At 35.5% G+C, this 20,051-nt stretch overlaps 1 protein-coding gene across 3 annotated transcripts; it reads left to right on the plus strand.

The window, feature by feature from the left end:
* The first annotated feature begins 86 nt into the window (after positions 1-86).
* On the plus strand, positions 87-18,342 carry LOC149801767 (G2/mitotic-specific cyclin-B-like). 3 transcript variants are annotated; one of them, XM_089956106.1, is made up of 7 exons: positions 87-248; positions 7,401-7,979; positions 9,190-9,348; positions 10,115-10,351; positions 11,200-11,340; positions 11,737-11,841; positions 16,073-18,342. In XM_089956106.1, exons 1-7 carry the CDS (start codon positions 222-224, stop codon positions 16,181-16,183), a joined length of 1,359 nt encoding a protein of 452 aa, XP_089812232.1. In that variant the 5' UTR covers positions 87-221; the 3' UTR covers positions 16,184-18,342. The 3 variants fall into 3 exon arrangements, with proteins under 3 accessions (XP_089812232.1, XP_089812233.1, XP_089812231.1); XM_089956107.1 differs by having other exon boundaries at positions 94-252; XM_089956105.1 differs by lacking the exon at positions 87-248 and adding an exon at positions 576-743.
* The last annotated feature ends 1,709 nt before the right edge of the window (positions 18,343-20,051 follow it).

Raw genomic sequence — 20,051 nt, forward strand, 5'->3', positions numbered from 1 at the left:
GCTACGAACGAATAACAAAATTAGCCAATCAAAATCATGTTATGAGCTAAAACAAACCAATAAAAAGCAAGCCGCGATTTATTTGAAGAGTTCCGCAGCAAATAATGACCTCGTATAGATGATGTTGACTGTGAATGAACGATACTTAGTATCAATCTGAGCTCATTGTGCATGACTAAAAAAACGGCGTTTACCAAACAAACAAAAAAGAATCATCCTAAATGGCTCTGAATACTAAAGCAGCTCCTGTAAGTATGTATTTGTGGTTTTATTTAGACGAAAAAGGTAACATATAGTTGAGACTTAATATGTATGTTCCCGATCATGGTAGTTCCCGGGGTTAAGTTTAAAATAGTGTGTAATTTATTTTCATGCGTATCTATTTAATTCATGATTTTACCGTCAATTTTTGTTCTAAGTACAAGAATCTTGGTTGGGTTAAATTAATGCAGTGTTAATCCGTTCTTTGGGTGTTGTAGGACCTATTGCCCGTCCAGACGTGTTTGCGTAGGCGCATTTGACGTGCAGCGACCTGTTAAATTTTCCATTTACAAGTTGATATCAGTACGGAGTGGTCGACGCTTTTTCACTGAAGGATAAATATTAGTTTGCAAAGTCTCGATAATCAATTTTACGTTTAAAGTTGTATTGTTACCATTGACAGAAGTAAATGTGGGCTTGTAATTGGTGCACAAATGGAAATATCCTTTACTTTTGGTGGAGTTTTTCATGAAAACTTGGAGGTGAGTGTGTTTGTGTCTAGCACAAAATATTAAAATTTGATTCTGTAATCTTAAATTTGAGCAATCTAATTTTGGTAATTGTTATTGATTACTGTTATTCACAAGATGTTCGATTGGTAGTCCACCACAGGCTACTTCAGCATTGAATCGTTGTAATGCAGTCTTGAAGAAATAACATCCATTTAGCTCTTTCATGCTGATTTGGTAGTCGTACATGTAAGACATAGCACATGTTGATTTTGTTTAGGTGCTATGTCTTACTATCCAAATAATGGCCTTGTATAGCATGTCATTGACATCGGAATTAGTAATCAAAGTTTCAGGAACATCTCACATTTGAATTTGTTGCAATACGACAGCAGTAGAGGTATGCAGAAGTAAGTTCAAGTAGGTACGTGTTGTGGATAAGTTTCTTGAACGAAATGAACCATTGCTTACAGTTCCAATAGCATAATATATTTTTCATTTTGTTCAAGAATATTTCAACTTAACCTGATTTCGGCATTCCCGGCTTTCATCGCTTTCCAGGTAAGTGAAATGTAGGCCATCGAAACTTGAAAATAGGTCCATTTCTTTTGTGGGAATTTGAATTTGTTAGGGAAAAGACATCAGAGTAAGTTAGTCCTACCTGTAAGACCCGATGCTGATATTTATGTTGTGGGCATCAGGGTCTTACAGCCTAACTAATGGCGCTGTGTAGTATGTTTTGATGTCGACTAACATTGTTACGAAAGTAAAATTTTCAGGAATATTTCACACAACTGGCAGCTAAAATAATGACAATTTTCTACAAAGTAAAGTTACAATGTTTTAGTCAGACTTTACTTACTATGATGCCTTTTCTCTAATAAATTCAAATTCTCACAAAAGAAATGGACCCGTTTTCAAGTTTCTTTGGCCTACTTTTCAGTTGGCTGGAAAGCGGTGAAAGCCGAGAATGCCGAAATCGCATAAAGTTGAAACAGTATTTTTTAGCGAAATGAATAAAAAATATATTATGCCTATTGGAACCATAAGCAATGGTTCATTTCGTTCAAGAAACATATCCCAAACACCAACCTACATGAACTTACTTCAGCATACCTCGACTACTGTCACATTGCAACATTTTCAAAGGTATGTCAGTGGAACGTGAAAATGCATCCATTTGCTAGTGTCATATTTTCATTCCACCAGGATAAAGACAGCACAGTAAGTATATAAATTACACATAAATTAGTGGGAAAATGTCGATATAGGCTGCCAAATGTGTGAGATGTTCCTGAAACTTTGATTAATCATTCCGTGTCAACGACATTGAAACGCACTATACAAGGCCGTTATTTGGATAGTAAGACATAGCACCTCAACAAAATCAAAATGTGCTATGTCTTACATGTAGCACTACAGAGTAAGTCTGACAAAAACATTATGACTTTACTTTGTAGAAAAGCTTATACAAAGTTCATTTAAAAAATGGACCAAATTTCACCCATCAGTGAAAATGTAAAATAAGGATTGCTTTATTTCAGCCCACTTGCTTTGTGGGAAAATATGTTGATCAGTTAGCTGTGCTGATATTTACAATGACAGAATTTAGTGACTGAAAGACCCCTTAATGTACATGTTGCCATTTTATAAGAGTACATAAAAAAGAACATGATGCAATAGCTGGGCGGCAAGTTCAAAGGCTTGCCGGGTGGGAAAATCAAGTTCATTTACTCAGTATGGTAACAGTAATTTTAAACTGCAATATTTAGCTGTACAGAGCATATGTAACTGCATGGTTTCAGTTTTAAGCGCAGTGATATCTCTCTAAAGACATTCTTCAAGACAGAAGGTATTTTTGTGTTCCACTTTGAATTTAAGATCTTTAAATTGGAGTAGAAATGACCCATGGATAATTGATGCTAATTTGGTACATTTAAGGTTCATCAGCTTGCAAGGGTAGGCAGTGAACCCAACAATAACATAACTAGTGATCTGGTAGTTTATTTGCTATGTATTTAGTATCTAACTGAAATGAATAGTTGAAATATTGGAATCGGAGTGCTTTTCAGTTACAGTTGAACCCGGTTATGTCGCCGGCCTAGGGGTTTGCCAAAAAGCGTCGAGATAACTGATGATCGAGATAAACGAAAACCAATATGGCGGCAATATATTAACATGTGCTTGAAATTTCTTTATGTACATGATGTGCGTTAATAAATGAGAATGTACATGCACGTGTTTTTGGAGGTTTTTTTACACAACAGCGTTGCCGCGATTTGTTTGATGAAGCGATCGGCATGCTATAAAAATGTACATACATGTTTGCTAACAACAAAAGGCATATGTGCACCAACTAACAGCAGAGATTTACCAGTATACAATACAAACCAGCGTCGATTCTCGATACAAACCTTTATTATATTCTCCAACATTGCAAACACAAAGATCGCTCACAAAATCACAAGAAACGTGCGGGGTGTAGTTCGTTTTTACAAAAAGCTAACCAGTGTCAAAATTAAATTCGCGAGTCATTTCACTCTGACACAGCTCTGAAAAGTATCGTACACGCGGTTACTATCAAAAGAGCGTGTTCTTGCAAAATAGGATCTCCATTCCCACGAAAGAAACTTACACGAGTCAACACCTGGCAATATTGGACCGTATATATTACTGTAGCATAAGTTAACACCCAATATAGGGATTCTTTCACTCCTGTATTTTGAGAAATAAATAATTATTTTGAATTATGCAAAACTTGTTTATTTGTTGTTTGCTATTTCTTCTTGCGGAGTTTAAGTCCTGTAACCGTAACTTTTATGTTCTATTCACGTCTTCAGAAGTCGGCCAGTTGTAGGTATAGTACGGTAGCATGATTGACTGTCACAGCATACAGTACTCGGCCCAGATGTCAGCATAAGCAGATTATGATGTAACAATGCACTGCTAAGATGGGGTTGTCGATACAAACAAAGCGATTGGTCATGGGGATCGAGATAAGCGACGTTAAGTGGCAAATTTGGCCTTCTTTTGTGCTCGAGATATTAGGGTTCGGCGACATAAAAGAATCGACATAACCGATGAGAAAATGCTAAGACAAAGAGAGAATTTGGCGGTTCCACTTCAAAAACGTCGACTTAATAGGGTTGGCGAGTTAACCGAGGTTCGAGATAAGTGGGTTCGACTGTATTAAAATAGAGGTTTGGTATTGTTTATCTAGCAAATTTGGTAAAAGAACAATGCAAAACGTAAACTATAAAACATTTATAGGGTTCTTTATGCATCAAACAGTTTTATTTCATTTGTTTGTACCAAGCAAGTATGTGAGCTGTAAGCGTTAATGCGATTATATGAAGCCACATGTTAGATCTTGGACAGAGAAATATGGACATGTGTATTCATGTGCCCATCATTTGGATCAAAAGATTATATGATAACTTTACTCTGTACAGTTTTAACAGATCATATTAAGTCATTGCGCAATATTTGGAATGCTTCCATTTGATCATATATTTTAGAAAAATATTATCCTGAATTGGGAATATAAATTATTTTTTAATATCAACTTGCATGTTATTTATCTTCAAATTTGCTGTTTTTCTGTATAATGTACAGAGCTTTATTTTTCAAGCTATTATCATGCATACGATATCAATGGCAACACAAAAAATTGGTTGCCAAGCACAAAACAGACAAATTATTAGATGCATCTCTGTTGAAGATTTAAAAAATTTAATAAAGTGTTTAAGAAAGCCCTTTTCTGTTTAAAGGAGACCAGAAACCAATGGAAATATAGAATAATAATAAAAGTACTATAGCAGAAAACCTTATTCTGAAGTATCATCTGCGACCGTAATGCCAATATTGAAATATTGGCCTATCTTCTAGGAGCTGAATTTCCGTGACCTCGTATGCAAAATTTCCGCGCCTATTCGGTTACTTTCGGGATGTGACGTCATAGTAGCGACTCCAGCAGCCCAAGTGGGAGTTGGCAGAGTAAAAGACAATACCGTTTTGCGTTGCTTATGGGTGTAATAGAACATTAAGAAAAGCCTGTGGACAACATTTTTTTTTCTTTTCCGAAAGATAAAGGCATAATGAAAGAATGGATACATTATTACAAACGAGTTGATTTCAAAGCAACACTATACAGCACTATCTGCTCGTTACATTTCTCAAAGGACTGTAACGAGAGGGATTCTGAAAAAATGGCAGCTCAAGGATACGCAAATACTAGGCCTAGACTAAAAGTTGGCGCTGTTCCAGACATAATGTTGAATATTTTAAATCCTGGGAAAAGTGTTAAACGTGCGAGTTACGAGAATAGGCAGAAGGCCGAGTAAGTGACCACAAAATGCAATAAGCAATTCACAGATCTTTTATCTACACCAGCAGTGCTAAAAATAAATCTGATAGCCCGACACCCTGGGCCCCTCTGGTTTTAGTTCCGGCCCATCCTGTATTCAAAGTGAGGTGCCCGTCAGGCTTGTCGAAACAAAAATTGTTTGCCTGAGGAAACTTGGATCGCGCTGGTGAAATTAGTAAATGTATTTTCAAGATGTTGACATGCATGCCTTAACACGGCACAATCTAAATCAAATCGCTACTGTCCAAGGTGAAATTTAGATTTGATTTTAATTAAATGGAGGCTTTGTCAAAAATAATATTCTAAACCTGTCGTGTTTCGAGAAAACACAATTTTCAGTAATCTTATAAAAATTACAAATTTAAAAAAAGAATCATTGTATACATGTAGTATGTATAAACGGTAATCTGCAATGATTGGAACTGATATAAAACTATTCCTTGGGCAGTTTAAATAGCAGCGATTAAAAGAAAAGAGGTCAAAGTTTCACATTAAATGGCTGACAATATAAACTGGGGGGGGGGGGGACTATTGACCCAACCCCCAACCCCTTGCCCCAATGTGCAAGCGCCCATGGGACGTACCTTTCCTCCATGTGATATGCCTTATTATTCCCCCAGGACAAGCCCATTTTGCATATTCTGGTCAGCTCTGGCTAAATTGCAAAATAGCTAAAGTTTTGATTTAAGTACGCAAACAATAAAGCCGGTGGGACTAATGAACATACTCCTTATCCTTGCATTGATCTTGTGAAAAGGACTGCCCTTCGGACATACTTCAAAGAAACCATGTTCGACAGTGTGTGTATGTGTAAGCACCAGCAATTGATTGCCAAAATAAACGATGCCTATTTTGTTGTTACTTACAATGCCATGGACTTCAGGTTTAAGTCTTAATGCATGTATCACACTGTTGGCTGAACAAAATATTTATTTAGAATTAGTTCCTAAAGGCCACATATACTGCATGGTATATTTTGTTTTATTCCTTGTAATTTAATCATGGTAATTAAACTTTACATATACGGTAGAGGAATGTCAGGTGTTAACTGGCCGAGTTTCTTTGGCGGAAATGGAGATGCGATTTTGTTTGCAGAGAAAATTTCACAGTGATCGTTCATTTAAGCTAATTGGTGACAATTTTATTCTTTTAATTTTTTTATACTATAGTACTGTTGTAGTTGTGTAAAAACATCTGAAATTTACTTGAATAATGTTTAATTTTCAGGTTCTATTTACTGAAGAAAAAAAAAAAACTGTTGTGTGATATTAATTATTTCGTCCAGTGCCGGATTTAGACGTGTGTGCATGTGATTTGAATTTTAACGTAGTTTTAACAATTTTTCAGTTATATCACTTCGGTGTCTGCAGTGTGGCAGTTTACACTGTGGATTGCATACGTTATATCTATTTATATATGGTTTGGGGTTGGGTTTTTTTCTTCTGACAAATGAAAATTGACAGACATAATGTAATAATCGGGACTTAGCTGCGAAAAATTTAGAGATATTACGAGATCGGGATGTAGATGAGGAAATACCCCCAAAATCGGGAGGTTTTTCTCCCGGCTTGAGAGTTGACAGGTATGAACTGTCCGGGCTTGTGGAATTTCAGTCAGGGCTTCAGTTTATTTAAGTCACCAGCCCGGGGCCTGTGCCTAAAAAAAATCTTTTAGCACTGACCAGTACAGTACATAAACTATTGTATCAGACTGCAGATTCAAGTTTTGAATGTGCAACCCAAAATGGTCTCCTTCCGTCTGCCTCGCTCGCCAATGTTTATGTTTGTATTCAAGGACTGGCTAGTATGGCGTCACGGTACCACGTGATCTGTCGTCTCATTAAAACTCGGAAAAACTCGGCAATTTACGGAATCGTGGTATCTTCCATGCAATAAAATCACTACCCGCTTACGATATTTAATTTATACACATGACAGTCGAATTAAAATCTGTAGAGAATTACATACGTAGAAGGAAAATTTTGATTTCTAGTCTCCTTTAAGGTACAGTTGTACATAATTAGGAAGAGAAACACTGTAATGGCAATTTCTCACTTTCAGCCTGTTTCTTACAAAACTCTTGCAGAAATGTTTCTTTTTTCAGCTTAAGACCATAAGATAAAGTTTGGTCCACAAATGAAAATTCCATCTATGAGCTTTTGACTTGAAAACTATTTAGATGTCACTTTTAACTCCTGAGGATATCGGGTGAAATTAAGTTTTTACATCTGTTGAGAACACTGCATATAAAAGTTTTTATCTTGCTATTCCATTGAACACTGCAGCTTGTCTACCTTTAACATCAGTTACACTTGTTCCTTTTAGATCAGTCAGTTGGTAAATCCCAAGATGGCTGTAAGCATTAACAGAGAGAACACTGATGTCATCATGCTCAGTAAGATGCAGCGGCCAAACACAGTATTAGCCAACCACAGAGCTGCCTTGGGTGACATCGGCAACAAAGTATCTGCCATCACACTAGATGGATCCAAGAAAGCTGCAGTGAAGAAAGAGATCATCCAGACCACAGCTGGAACTAAGCAGAAAACTCTCTCTAAAGCCAAAGCCACATCCTCCTTGAAGAATTTAGTGGAAGTGGACAGCAATAATGTGGTTGAAAAACAGGACCAGTTTGCACCTTTTCAATTTGTTGGACCTTCAGTGCCAAATATTTCCAAAACAGCCTCCAGTTTTTCCCAGCAAACAGTTGTATGTGCCACAATCGCAGAACCACCAAAAATATGTGTATCGTTCTCAGCCCCTATGGACATTAGTGAGGACAAGCCAGAGGCATTCTCAAAAACACTTCTAAGAGTTGAAGACATTGATGCCAACGATAAAGATAACCCTCAACTAGTCAGTGAATATGTCAATGATATTTATGAGTATATGAGACTATTGGAGGTGAGTTTATTCAGCAGTTCCAGGGTATAACCCATAATCAGTTATTCCTACACTTTGTAGATAATTAATTTTTGCTATAAGTTGAAAGTAGATGTTACCTGGGATGTTTAGATCCATCATGTATCCTGGCAATCATTTAAATTTAAACTTTTCCCTACAATGTTTTTCTTTAGTCGGTAGCATATGTATAGAGTAACAATTGCAGTTGGATTCTATATACTTGCCTTGTTTCTGTCTGTGAAAAATGTTTGAATTTCTGAATGAGTTTTTATTATTGTTGCTTGAACATATTCATGTTTTGTGCCGGTGTTTAAGTTCCAATTTGGGTGGGTGATCTTTTTCTTGCATACTGATTTAGTACAGGTGGCAACACACATGGCCTGTCACCCTCTTGTGATTGGTGGCTACTGCTTTAGATCATAAGGATACATGTTCATTGATAGTAACACAAACTTTGAATATGTGTGCTAGAGGAGTGTGGGGAAAATTGCAAACCAGTGTGACAAAGGTCTTGATGTTTTTATTGCCAATAGCTGTGGATTAGATACACAAAACATGCAAAATGTTTTTAAGGATTACTGGGGCACTTCATAAAACATTTATTGATACAAGTAACCATTGCACAAGTAAAGATGACAACAATAGATGGCAAAACAAGATTGTTTTTTAAACATCACTTGGATCGCTGCCTTCTCACCTGTCTACGTGGGTCGGTGGTTCTTCCCTGGGTTTTCCAGGGTTCTTCCTCCACCAGTTATACTGGCCGCCATGTATAGCCTATCTTGTGCTGAAAAATGGCGTTAAACCCTAGAACAACAACCCAAGAGTAACCTTGGCATTAAGGTCTTTCTACTTTCCTTTTCTTTAAATACCATTTTATTCCACCCACTTTGGATTTGAAATAGTTTTCGCATGCATTAAATTTCCGTTGTCAAAGTGGCAGGCTATTGTCAGCTTTTCATTATTGTAGTGGCTCTTGTTTTTCTTTTGTGAAGTATTGCATAGTGTTAGTAATATACTACTGGGCTACCTCAGTTGAGCATCCATTGTGGCCCTGTACTGCCAATCTGAATTTACACAACAGTGCAACTTTGGGAAGGATATGGACAGAAAGTTAGCAATTATACTGTACTAAAATCTATAAGATGTCATGCTTCTCAGTGCACTTTCAATTTTTTAAATTTCTAAATGCAAGTTATTTGTTTTTCAGAAAAAATACAGTGTAAGGCCAAATTACCTGGAAGGTCAGGAAATCACAGGCAAGATGCGTGCAATCTTGATTGACTGGTTGTGCCAAGTTCACCATCGCTTCCGATTGCTTCAGGAAACACTTTTTCTCACCGTCACGATCATTGATAGGTTCTTGCAGGTAATATATTTGACAGAAGTATTGTATCTACATTTTTTTTATTTGTAGATAATTGGAACTCCTATACTGGTCACTAGATAATGCATTAGTTACTTAGGAATATGTTTGAACATTTGATAACATTATTGGCTGTTTTACTGACAGCTGCTGATTTTCACTTCTTTTTTTTTTTACACTTGTCTTTTATGCATAGACTTGTAAATGTCAACCATTACAATTTTGGTGTCATTACACTTCACTGGATTGTCTTGTGGGTGCAAATTTTTAGAGCAGATGGCTTTTTAAGTTCAAAACATGTCTGATCAGAAAAAGGTCAGTTCAACACAGCTTTCAAAATTCATAAAGAACAAAGAGTGGTGCAGTACAGAAATCTGATTAAGAATGGAGTCTAACGACTTCACAGTCGTTGGGCTAAAGTTAAAATGAGTGTTCAATGTAAATTTTTCAGTATGTTTTGCATTTGTATTCTGGTACAAATCCATATGGATTATGCCCGTTTGTGTGAAGTATTTTGACCTGCAGACCCATGTTAGTAGTACAAAATTACATTTTTCATACAATGAACTGTAATTATAGCATATAATGTATTAGCAACAGTGTTGTAGACTCAACAAAGTTGTGCTTCTAAAGTTAGCAGTAGTAATATAGATTATGCTTAGGTTATGCTTTTTTTTGCATTAGCAAAAATTACCCTTGTTCATCTTTTGTGGTTGATATGTAAGTAGATTACTCATTCATCTCGAATTACTCTCATTGATCGTCACAGATACATCCAGTTGTGAGGAACAAACTACAGCTAGTGGGGGTGACTTCCATGTTGATAGCTTCCAAGTATGAGGAAATGTATGCCCCTGAGGTGGCAGATTTTGTGTACATCACTGACAATGCATACACTAAGAAGGACATCCAGGATATGGAATGCACCATCCTCAGGACACTGGACTTCCGTCTAGGAAAACCTCTGTGTTTACATTTCCTTCGTAGAAACTCAAAGGCTGGACAGGTATGATGATTGTCAATTCATTATGGTTGGCAGTTTTAATGTGTATTCATTGAATAAAAGAACAATGTAACCATCATTACACCATTCCATGTAAACTAATTGTGTATAATTTTTGTTCACCTAATATAAAGTAACTTCATTTACCGGATGACATCTGTGTATGTACAAAAGTAATATTTTCTCCCTCTTAATTGTGTACTCAGAAAAAATAGCTTTCACTTTCTCTGACTGTAATGTTTGCAACAGTGCAATCCAGTAGTTTGACTCATGTGTGAATGTACTGTGCACTGCCAAAATAGTTCAAGAATTGAATGGATCTGATGGAATAGAAAATGTTACATTATGCAGAGCAAGTAAATATAGCAGTTTATAAAGAACTCCCCTTTTGCCTAAATTGATCTCTAAAGATGTGTGGTCCTAAGATGGTGATCTACGGCAGGAGGTCTCACAATGGTGGTCACTGGAGACTGGTTTAAATGTGCATGGTGTAGTTCAATTGTCAGTTGCTACTCGTTTAGATCTCAATCATAGTGATTCACGTTTGCTGAAGAGAACAGTTTGAAATGCTGTATGGGCAGAGTTTGCTTGCATAAGTAACACATAATCCATAAATCTATGGCACTGCAGAGACATTCAGTAATAATAATAAAGACTGAACTGAAAGATAGATACACCTTTATCCTTTGCTTGGCACATTTTGTATGTATACATATTGCCATAGGAATACTTTATTTGTATATAGTCGCAAATTAACTTCAAACAAAAGTAGTACATTCTTTCATCTGGTCATTAAAACTTCAGCATTACCTAAAATTTGTTACATTTTACAACTCATTTCTAATACAAAGGTTGATGCCAACAAGCATACACTAGCCAAGTATTTAATGGAACTGACTATCACTGAGTACGAAATGGTGCAATGCCTTCCCTCCCAGGTGGCAGCAGGTGCACTCTGCCTGGCTATGAAGTTGCTTGATGGGTCCAAGTGGGTAAGTGTTAAGAGCAATGATCTGAAACTCAGCTATTAGGACTATATTAACCTTGTTGATATCAACATGCTATTGTGGTTCAGCACCAACTAAAAACTTTCTCGACTTTTTAAAGCATAAAATAAGTGCTGATGTGTCTTCTATCATAGTATATAACATTTAGGATTCACTTTATTTATTGTCTCCCAAAACAGCCTCGTATTGTTTTGCACAAAGAATTGAGTATGCATCAGTTTGGATGAAATATTTTAAATCTGATTGATTGATATTGAAAAACATTTTCATTCCAAACTTAACATTTGCAAGAAAAAAATATTGGAGAACAATCTATTGTTTGCATAAATATTGTTAATGGTTGATATTCCTTGTCATATAGTAACATCTTATGTGTTTCAGACAGACACACTGAGCCACTACAGTTCATACTCAGAGGAGGAAATTATGCCAACAATTCAAAAGCTTGCCAGTCTTGTTGCCAAGGCTGAAACCAGCAAACTCACAGTAGGTTACAAAACATCACTGCTCCATCACATTTCTGGCAAATTTAATTGGTCTTACATGCCAACCATTACGCTTTTTTCCACTAAATTACACCTTATGCGTAAATGTATTCGAATTACGCTTTTTAGGTATACCCCCTCCAAAAAAGATTTCTAATTTTTATTAACATCCCATTAATTCCACAGACCGTATCCTAGAAAAGATGGTTTCTATGTAACTATGACATAAGAGTACGCTTGTCTGTAGACTTGCATGCACTTTCCTAACAGTTATGTTCTATTTATAGCAGTTGCCATATTTCCAAAAAATATGCTGGTTCTACTTTCAAACTTTTGACCCTGGTTTCTATTTATAGCACCTGTATGACTTAGAGAGAGAACAGACTGGTTTTCTAACTTTTAATCTTTGCTCGCAGATTCTTCATTCAAATTGATAACTGGTACAGAACCACTCTTTAGGTATTTGGCGCTAACAGTCAAGTCGGATTTATTCTAATCAATGCGTGTGTTAGAGCAAAAATGTTTTTCAAATAATTTCACAGATGGATTAGAAAGATGGAAAATCGATTTGGAGATGAATACATGAACTACATATTATAGCGTTCCATTCTAGGGCAGCTTCATGCCCCTTACAGGCTGTGTGGAAAGGAATTTAATATTAGTGTTGGTGGTAAAAGAAAAACCTTGAATTATCTCATTTTCCTAACTCCAGTACAATGGTAACTTCTGTATTTTTACAGCAGAACTAAATCTGACACGGATTTTACAAATGCAGAGGCGATATGTACCGAGTTCTTAGAAGAACAGACTATGCCTAGTGGTAGAAGACTACATTGGTCCTTTGTTTCCTGATTCCAAAATTGCTGAAAATATTCATGTGCAAGAACAAAATCATCTGATGTTATTAGGCGTTTAGCAGAAGATATTTCAATTAAATTGTAGATAGAAACCTTGAAAATGTTTCGTTTACTATTTTAACTGATAGGAGTAGTGATTATGATGACAAAATGTTGTCCCAGTCTGTGTAAGAGACTTTGACAAAGGGCAAAGTCAGAGTGCTCTTCTTTCATTACCAGAATTAACAGTAGATACCATATTTGCTTGATAATGCTTTGAATAAATATGTAGAACTGTATGGAGTTTTCAGCTGATGCTGAATCAGTGATATTTGGAATTCATAAAGGAGTTGCATACCATATTTTGAAAAATGTCTCAATCATTGTTGATATCAGGTTGTCTCTTGTCATATGATACACCATGCTGCAGGCAAGGCTGCTGATAAATTAGGAGAACTCTGAAGTATAAAGTTGGCACTCTACCTGACAATGTACTTCATGGGGACAGTTGTTTTGGTTTTTTTTCATCTTATTTGCCAGCTAAAAGACAAGGAATATTGGTTTTTTACCATTCTATTGCTGACTGTGAGAGATTGTTCAGCATTGTTAACAAAAGTAAAACTGAATTTAGATCCAGGCTCTGTAATAACCCAGCACTTAGTGCTCTACTGGTGTGCAAAACATTTAGTCTCAGCTGGTACAAAGTGTTTTGAAATCCAAAATGAGTGTCTGTTGCTTTTTGAAGTTCAAAGTGATATATACGAAAACTTGAAGCAGTAACTGATGTTAAAAGTCCAGAGGGGTAAATAAATCATTTTGTACATATGCTCATTGAATTGTTATCATGTTATATGTGGATTTCTCTTTTTGATCACTTGGATTACGCTTTTTCCTCGCCAGGGGTTGGCATGTATGGTCTTATTAAACACCATCCAGGGATAGATTAATGGATTCATGGGTGTAAAAAATGGGACCAGGATGATTGACACTATTTGGCAGTGTGCAGAATTCCTCAATTTCAGCATTTATTTCCCATTAGGTTGAATTCGTTTCTTACATGATTGATCCAAACACCATTTCCAGTCACCTTTGCAAAATCATTAATTGTTGTCATTTCTCGTTTTCATTGTTCAGTACAGATTCTCATTTTCACGTTATTCCCATGCTTCACTGAAGTGTTTGACAGTGGGTTGTTTTGTGGGGTTTTTTTTCTTCTTCCTGTACTTAAAAGTTAAGTCTTAGAGCAAACCAGTTTGCGTGATTGCTCAGTGGACACTTAATCATTCCCATCGACATAAATGAACCTACTGAATACATGCTTTTCATATTCTTAAGTTCCGTTTTATTTCTTAAAAATATAATGCATGTTGTGGAAGACATTTTTTTATCGTTCATGGATAGGATGGGGGTGTGAAATCTTCAAAGAGTAATATGTATACCAGATGCTTTGCAGGCTTCCTTTCCACAGCTCACAAGTCGGGTTAGATTTCATTACCCAGTCAAATACACCACTCCCTTGATAACTCGCGAACCTGCTTATAATGCGGTGTCAGGCATGGATCCCATTTTTTTAACCCGAAAATACCCCAAAAATGTATCCCGTTTTGTTGCATTTGAAGAAAATCACGTTTTATCGTTGAAATTGTGTAAATAGGACCTGCAAATTTTAATCAACACTATGAAACATCAAATTTAAAAATAACGCGTACAATTTTTTACATTCCAAATGACATTCCTGGTCCACCACAATTAACAATGTGTAAGGAAATTTTGATCAATGAAAATGTCACTTGCGCCAAGTGGAGGCCGTACTTTAATAAATAAATACAAATTAAATAATTTTATCAATTGAAATTTGTGTTCTAGTTCCATCTTTTAGTTACTTTAAGTGTAATCGTCATAAATGCAATGTGACATCCTGTAATTAAACATAAAATGCATCCATCTACCGTAACAGCTATGTCTGCGATTGTTTCTCTGATAACCTAATTAAGTGCCGACCATGTTTTGATAACTGACTTGTGGAAGTATTTGTTGTATTGTTGCACTGAATTAAAAGCTGGCCTCCTTTATATTATCACATTAATTATGTCTTTTGAATAAAAAAAGGTGGAATTTTGTTTTAAAAGGCACAAAAATCAGACTAACTTAAAATCTAGTGGCCTCGGTCGTATGTCTGGTGAACTCGCTTCATTTGATCAATCGAACACTGTAATAAACATTGTGTATGTAACAGAAACTACCTTAAATTAACAGACTCTTTCATAACTGGACAAAGATAACAAGGCAGCAAAGCGATGTGAATACTTCGCTTGATTTCACAGATGCGAACCACTCTGGGCAAGCGAGTTTCAGAGAATTCCTGAACTGGTATTTAGAGATATCCTCAGGGATGATAAGAAGTTTCATTATTACTTCCAATGAAATCACAACATTAACAGTACTGATTGAACAGTAAAAAATTGAGTTTCGACGTAGACGTGTCATGCAATAAATGTCGCGTGTTTTTGAAGAAAAAGAGGAATCTTGTTTGGTGGTGTATCAACAGTTAGTCTAGTTCACAAATTGTGGACTGTTGATTTGGCAAGATACCATTAAATACCAGTACGGGAACCAGACTCATCAAGAAAACAAAAAGCAGTGATGTAATAGATTTTTTGCGTACACGTGATGTTGTTCAAACAAATTGGAACGATCCGTCATATGTTGGATATTTTGAGAAAAAATGTTAAACAGAATAACGAACAACTTCATTAGAAAAAGCGCATTATTAAAAATTATCGACGTGATTGTAAAATGAGGATTCAGTCATTAAACATCCCAGTTCCCTAACCCTGCTGCCGCCCCACACACACACCCCAGTTTTCTCGATGTCAAAGCAATTTTTTGGGAGGTCCCTCGGTAACTCGTGCATCACTCATAGTGCAGTCTATGTTTGTGGACCCGGTTGTGCGCGAGTTATCGAGGGAGAGGTTTACATTGGGAACATTCTATTAACCATAGGTGCAAAAGAAATGCAATGATCCACATAATTGCACATTTTTCTACTTAAGTTGGGATGAGGTGAAAAATGACAAACCATCATTCCTCAACCCCCAACCCTTAAGATAAACGTGAAAACGGAAATTTATACATAGTATCCATGAATCTGTGATGTATTGATTTTAAACATTTGAGGGTTGAATAATTGCATGTAAAGATTTTGGATTATTCAACTAGTGAGACTTGTATTGCAGTTTGCTAAGGATTTGCGAATCATTTACACATTTTATGGCATTTTATAAGGCTGCTTCATACTCGATAACTCTGTTGCTCCTCTGAGCTGCTATCATTCCTTTAGGCAGTACCTACTTCTGCAGAAATTGTTTACTTTATTTGCATTTTGTTTTATTTCAGGCTGTAAAGACTAAGTATTCCAGCTCAAAATTCATGAAGATCAGTTCTATACCAGAATTAAAATCTCAGTGTTTGAAGGACCTAGCTTCTGCCTGTATGAATGGATCTTGAGGGAAGCTTGTGTGTAGAACTCCAAGGATTCTGATATTATCCTACGCATCAGACCTCATTCTTCATACAGACTGTGATTGTTATTTGAATACATGCAGAATAAATCTGGAGTGTATCCGAGGAGAGCTGAACAGAATAAATACACACCTCAGAATCTCATTTTTGTTGAAAGTATAACCTGTTTAAAAAAAAATTCATTTCATATACCATCCATTTTCTCTGATCATTATTTATTTTAACCGTTTTATTTTTATATATAACAAAGAAACCATGAATCTCCTTCCTTTTTAGAAGTTTGGCTTAGTATCAGATACTTGGTGTTCATGTTTTCTTGAACAATATTCTGAGTGTGTGTTTATGTTGTTCACTGTGTGAACCATTCATCATTCATTCATTTTATTTATTTATATGCAAGACTGCCTAGCAGTGGAAAGGCTTACTAGACGTACAAAACCAACCCTGTGACTGTGATTTTAATGGTGATAATGGGACTTGATTTGATTGACATTGACTTGAGTTGTATCTGGTGTTGGCATGGTTGGAGAGAAAAGGTTTCAAGAGTGACAGAGGTACTTGGTTGCATTTTATTGACATTGGTTGTTTAATTTGTGTTTTAGCTCAGCATGCATGCACGCAGTCTCTAAAATAAACTTTTAATCCAGCAAGTATTGAGGTATCTGCCTACTTGTAAATTTAAGTTGTGTGAAGAGTTGTACAGACACCTGTTATGTAACTAAAATTGCAGCTAATGATTTTTTCCTATCTCAGCTAATTTTTTTTAAAAGTCATTTAAAGCTATTCGAATTATCTCTTCAGAATTTTTTTGTTCTATCAGTTTGTACACCTTAGGTCCATTTTTGTGCCTACTAAAAAAAAAGGCATGTACATTTTAATCCTGACTCGCTGGGCCATACATATATGCTGTAATATTATGGATTTGTTACAGTGCCTATGTATATAAAAGGGGCACAAAGTCTCCATGAGTAACCAAGATCTTGTAATTTCAGGATCACAAGAAACCAGTCTTGAATATAGAAGAATATGTTTTAGCATATTTGGTACTGTATTAAAATTGAATCATGACATAAATCTAATCCTTTAGCTATTATAATGTATTTTTGTTGTGAAAATTCGTACAGATTTTTTAATATGTTAATGTTTTTTACAGAACTAATTTGCACTTCTACAAAAGGTCAGAAAAATTAGGGAACAGTAAAAAAAATAATGGTCAGTTACATTAAAGGCAAAAATACAATTCATTCCTCATTTATTTGCAACTATTTTGTTGACAGTTTGAGAACAGTACCAGAAAGGAAGGAGGTATACAAACAGGTTTGGGTAAAATAAAAAATAGAAGCCCTAAATATTGGCAGAGGTAAAAAAAAAAAAAAGATTCTTTCAAATGAAATTTTAAATTGAAATGTACATTACAGATAATTGTATGTAATTGTCTACAGAATCTATTGTCATGAACATTTCCATACAGATTTTTTTTATTCAGTTTCAGTTGTGGTCATGATATGTTTTGGTGAAAGGCAAATATCATCCTTACTTTTTTGGGTAAAAGAATTTGTTTAGAAAATTTTCCAAAATTGTGATATCTGTATTTTAATAGTAAGTTATTTTAACTTTCTAAATGGTAATTTGTTGCGAAAACAACAGTTAGAAATCCACTTGTCGAAAAGAATTGATATTTACAACCACTGTAATTTTTTACCCACGTATTTGCAAGACAAAATCAGCTTTGGAAAATATGTAGGCTGTACAATGATTATTAGAATAACATTACTTGTTGCTGTAGGGTTTTGCAAGGCCTAAAATGGAAGGACTTTTCTGTTACCATTGGCATGAATACCTCCCTTCATTATGGTTAAAAAATTCACTGCGATACATCACTCTAAAATCAAGTGGATCCAGTTATTTTATGTTCTGGTCTGCACCAGAATCGTGCAAGTATAGTGTTAGACCAGAAAAGCTTCGAGATCTGCCTTGGTGCTAACTCAATACATCAGCACTGGGGTTGGATAAGTAGGTTGTTGTAGTCTAGTTTTTCAGACTGTAGCATTTAGTACAATTTTAGAAGAGTGTAATTTTTAATCTTTTATTTTGTATGAAAATGTATATATCTTTTATATGACAATAAAATTTTGCAAAATCTTTTCATTTTTGTGTGTTTTTTAACGGCCAGACCATGAATGTGAGCTTAATCTGGCATAATACAATATGCATCTGGCTAAGAAATTAAATTTAACCCTTTTCTTAAAGAAAAATAAAAGTGGTTTTTGGAGTCCGCTTTGATTTGTAAATGGCTGCATATCTCTTTTTGCATTTACATTGTCATCCAAATTCTTGTTCCTAAAATGTGAAATGTAGGTATAATATGCCACACAAAGCACTTTTAAAATGCAGCTTTTCTGCCTGAATATTTTTCACTTTGTGAATGCAACTGAAATTTAATGCACTTTATGATCAGTTGAAAATGTGCACATAAAAAACAATATTTGTGAATTGTTCTTTTTGACTTGGCCGCTGGATGCACTTGCCATAAAATTTTCTACGTCCATCTGCATGTGCCGATTTTGTTAGCTATTGCCCGTTTTGGTCTAGCACCTATATGCACTGCACGACCAAATCTTGTGAATAGTGTATACTAGTTTTATCTAAAGATCACTGAAACTAGATACATATTGTGCTCCTTTGATGTATTTTTTAAGTAAGGAGTTGTGCTGTTCATTCATGTAGGTAGATGAGATATACCAGTAATGCAAAATTGTGAATGCAACTACCACTCCAGTTCATAGTGGATTGAAACCCAATACATGTAATGTTCATCACCTGAAGATGTGAATGTTGACCAGTCATTTGTTTTAGCTTGGACACAAGTGCATTGAACTGTATCCATCAACAGTTGCTGTGGAAGACTTTGCAAAAACTGGACCAATTTTGATCAATTGGGTATGGAACATACTGGCATGAACCCTAAATGTAGAAAAAGCTTTAATTGGCTCATCCTAAACCATCCTGGTATGAACACCTTTAAAATTTGTATAAAAATTGTCATTCCACAATCGAATTTTGGCTCGTTGCCTTAACAAAAACCTTCTCAAAATGATTTTCTTAATGGAAAATTTCACCTCTAGAACCTTCTAGGGTCAAAACAGTGTCAACATATTCATCAATAATAAGTACAACCCACAGCCAAGGACAAGTAAGCTAACTAAAACCTTGATTGCACCCTTAAACCATGGATGAAAGCTACTGCAAGCACATAATATAGGCGTACATAACACTCCATACCGGTGTCAACATAACAAATGTTGATTTGTAAACCTAGTGGTGACTTCAAAATTCTCACACGTGTTCACATATTTCTTACGTTGACACACATTACATCATTTGGTATCTCTCGAGTGTAGATATTTGCCTCATTCTACACTGTTAAAAACAAAAAAAAAAACATTTAGGATTGCACCTATGCTACATTTACCGTAGATACCTTGAGACTATTTATCATGGCACCCCGTAGACACATCGAGTGACGTTTTATTCTATTAATATTGAGCATCTATGAAGCAACAATTTTTTTTAGGCGAAATATCTTGGCAGAAATGAACCGGGTATTGTCTGTGTATCAGTGATGCAAATAAATAACTTTATTCTCATCGCCCAACAAAACTAATCAAAGCAACTAAATACCTAATTTTCCTTTACTCATATTCAAATGTGATTTTTTTTGTTTTCATTTTTATTTTATTAAATGTGAATGCATATTTTTGTTTTTAATTTTATGTATTGTCATTAATAACAAATTGTTTTAATTTATTTTTTAATATATCCAGACCTTCCAATTTTCCGTTTGCCCACGTTA

This window comes from Sinohyriopsis cumingii, chromosome 4 (genome assembly GCF_028554795.1).
Source record: "Sinohyriopsis cumingii isolate HCF-2022 chromosome 4, ASM2855479v2, whole genome shotgun sequence".
Lineage (NCBI taxonomy): Eukaryota > Metazoa > Mollusca > Bivalvia > Unionida > Unionidae > Sinohyriopsis > Sinohyriopsis cumingii.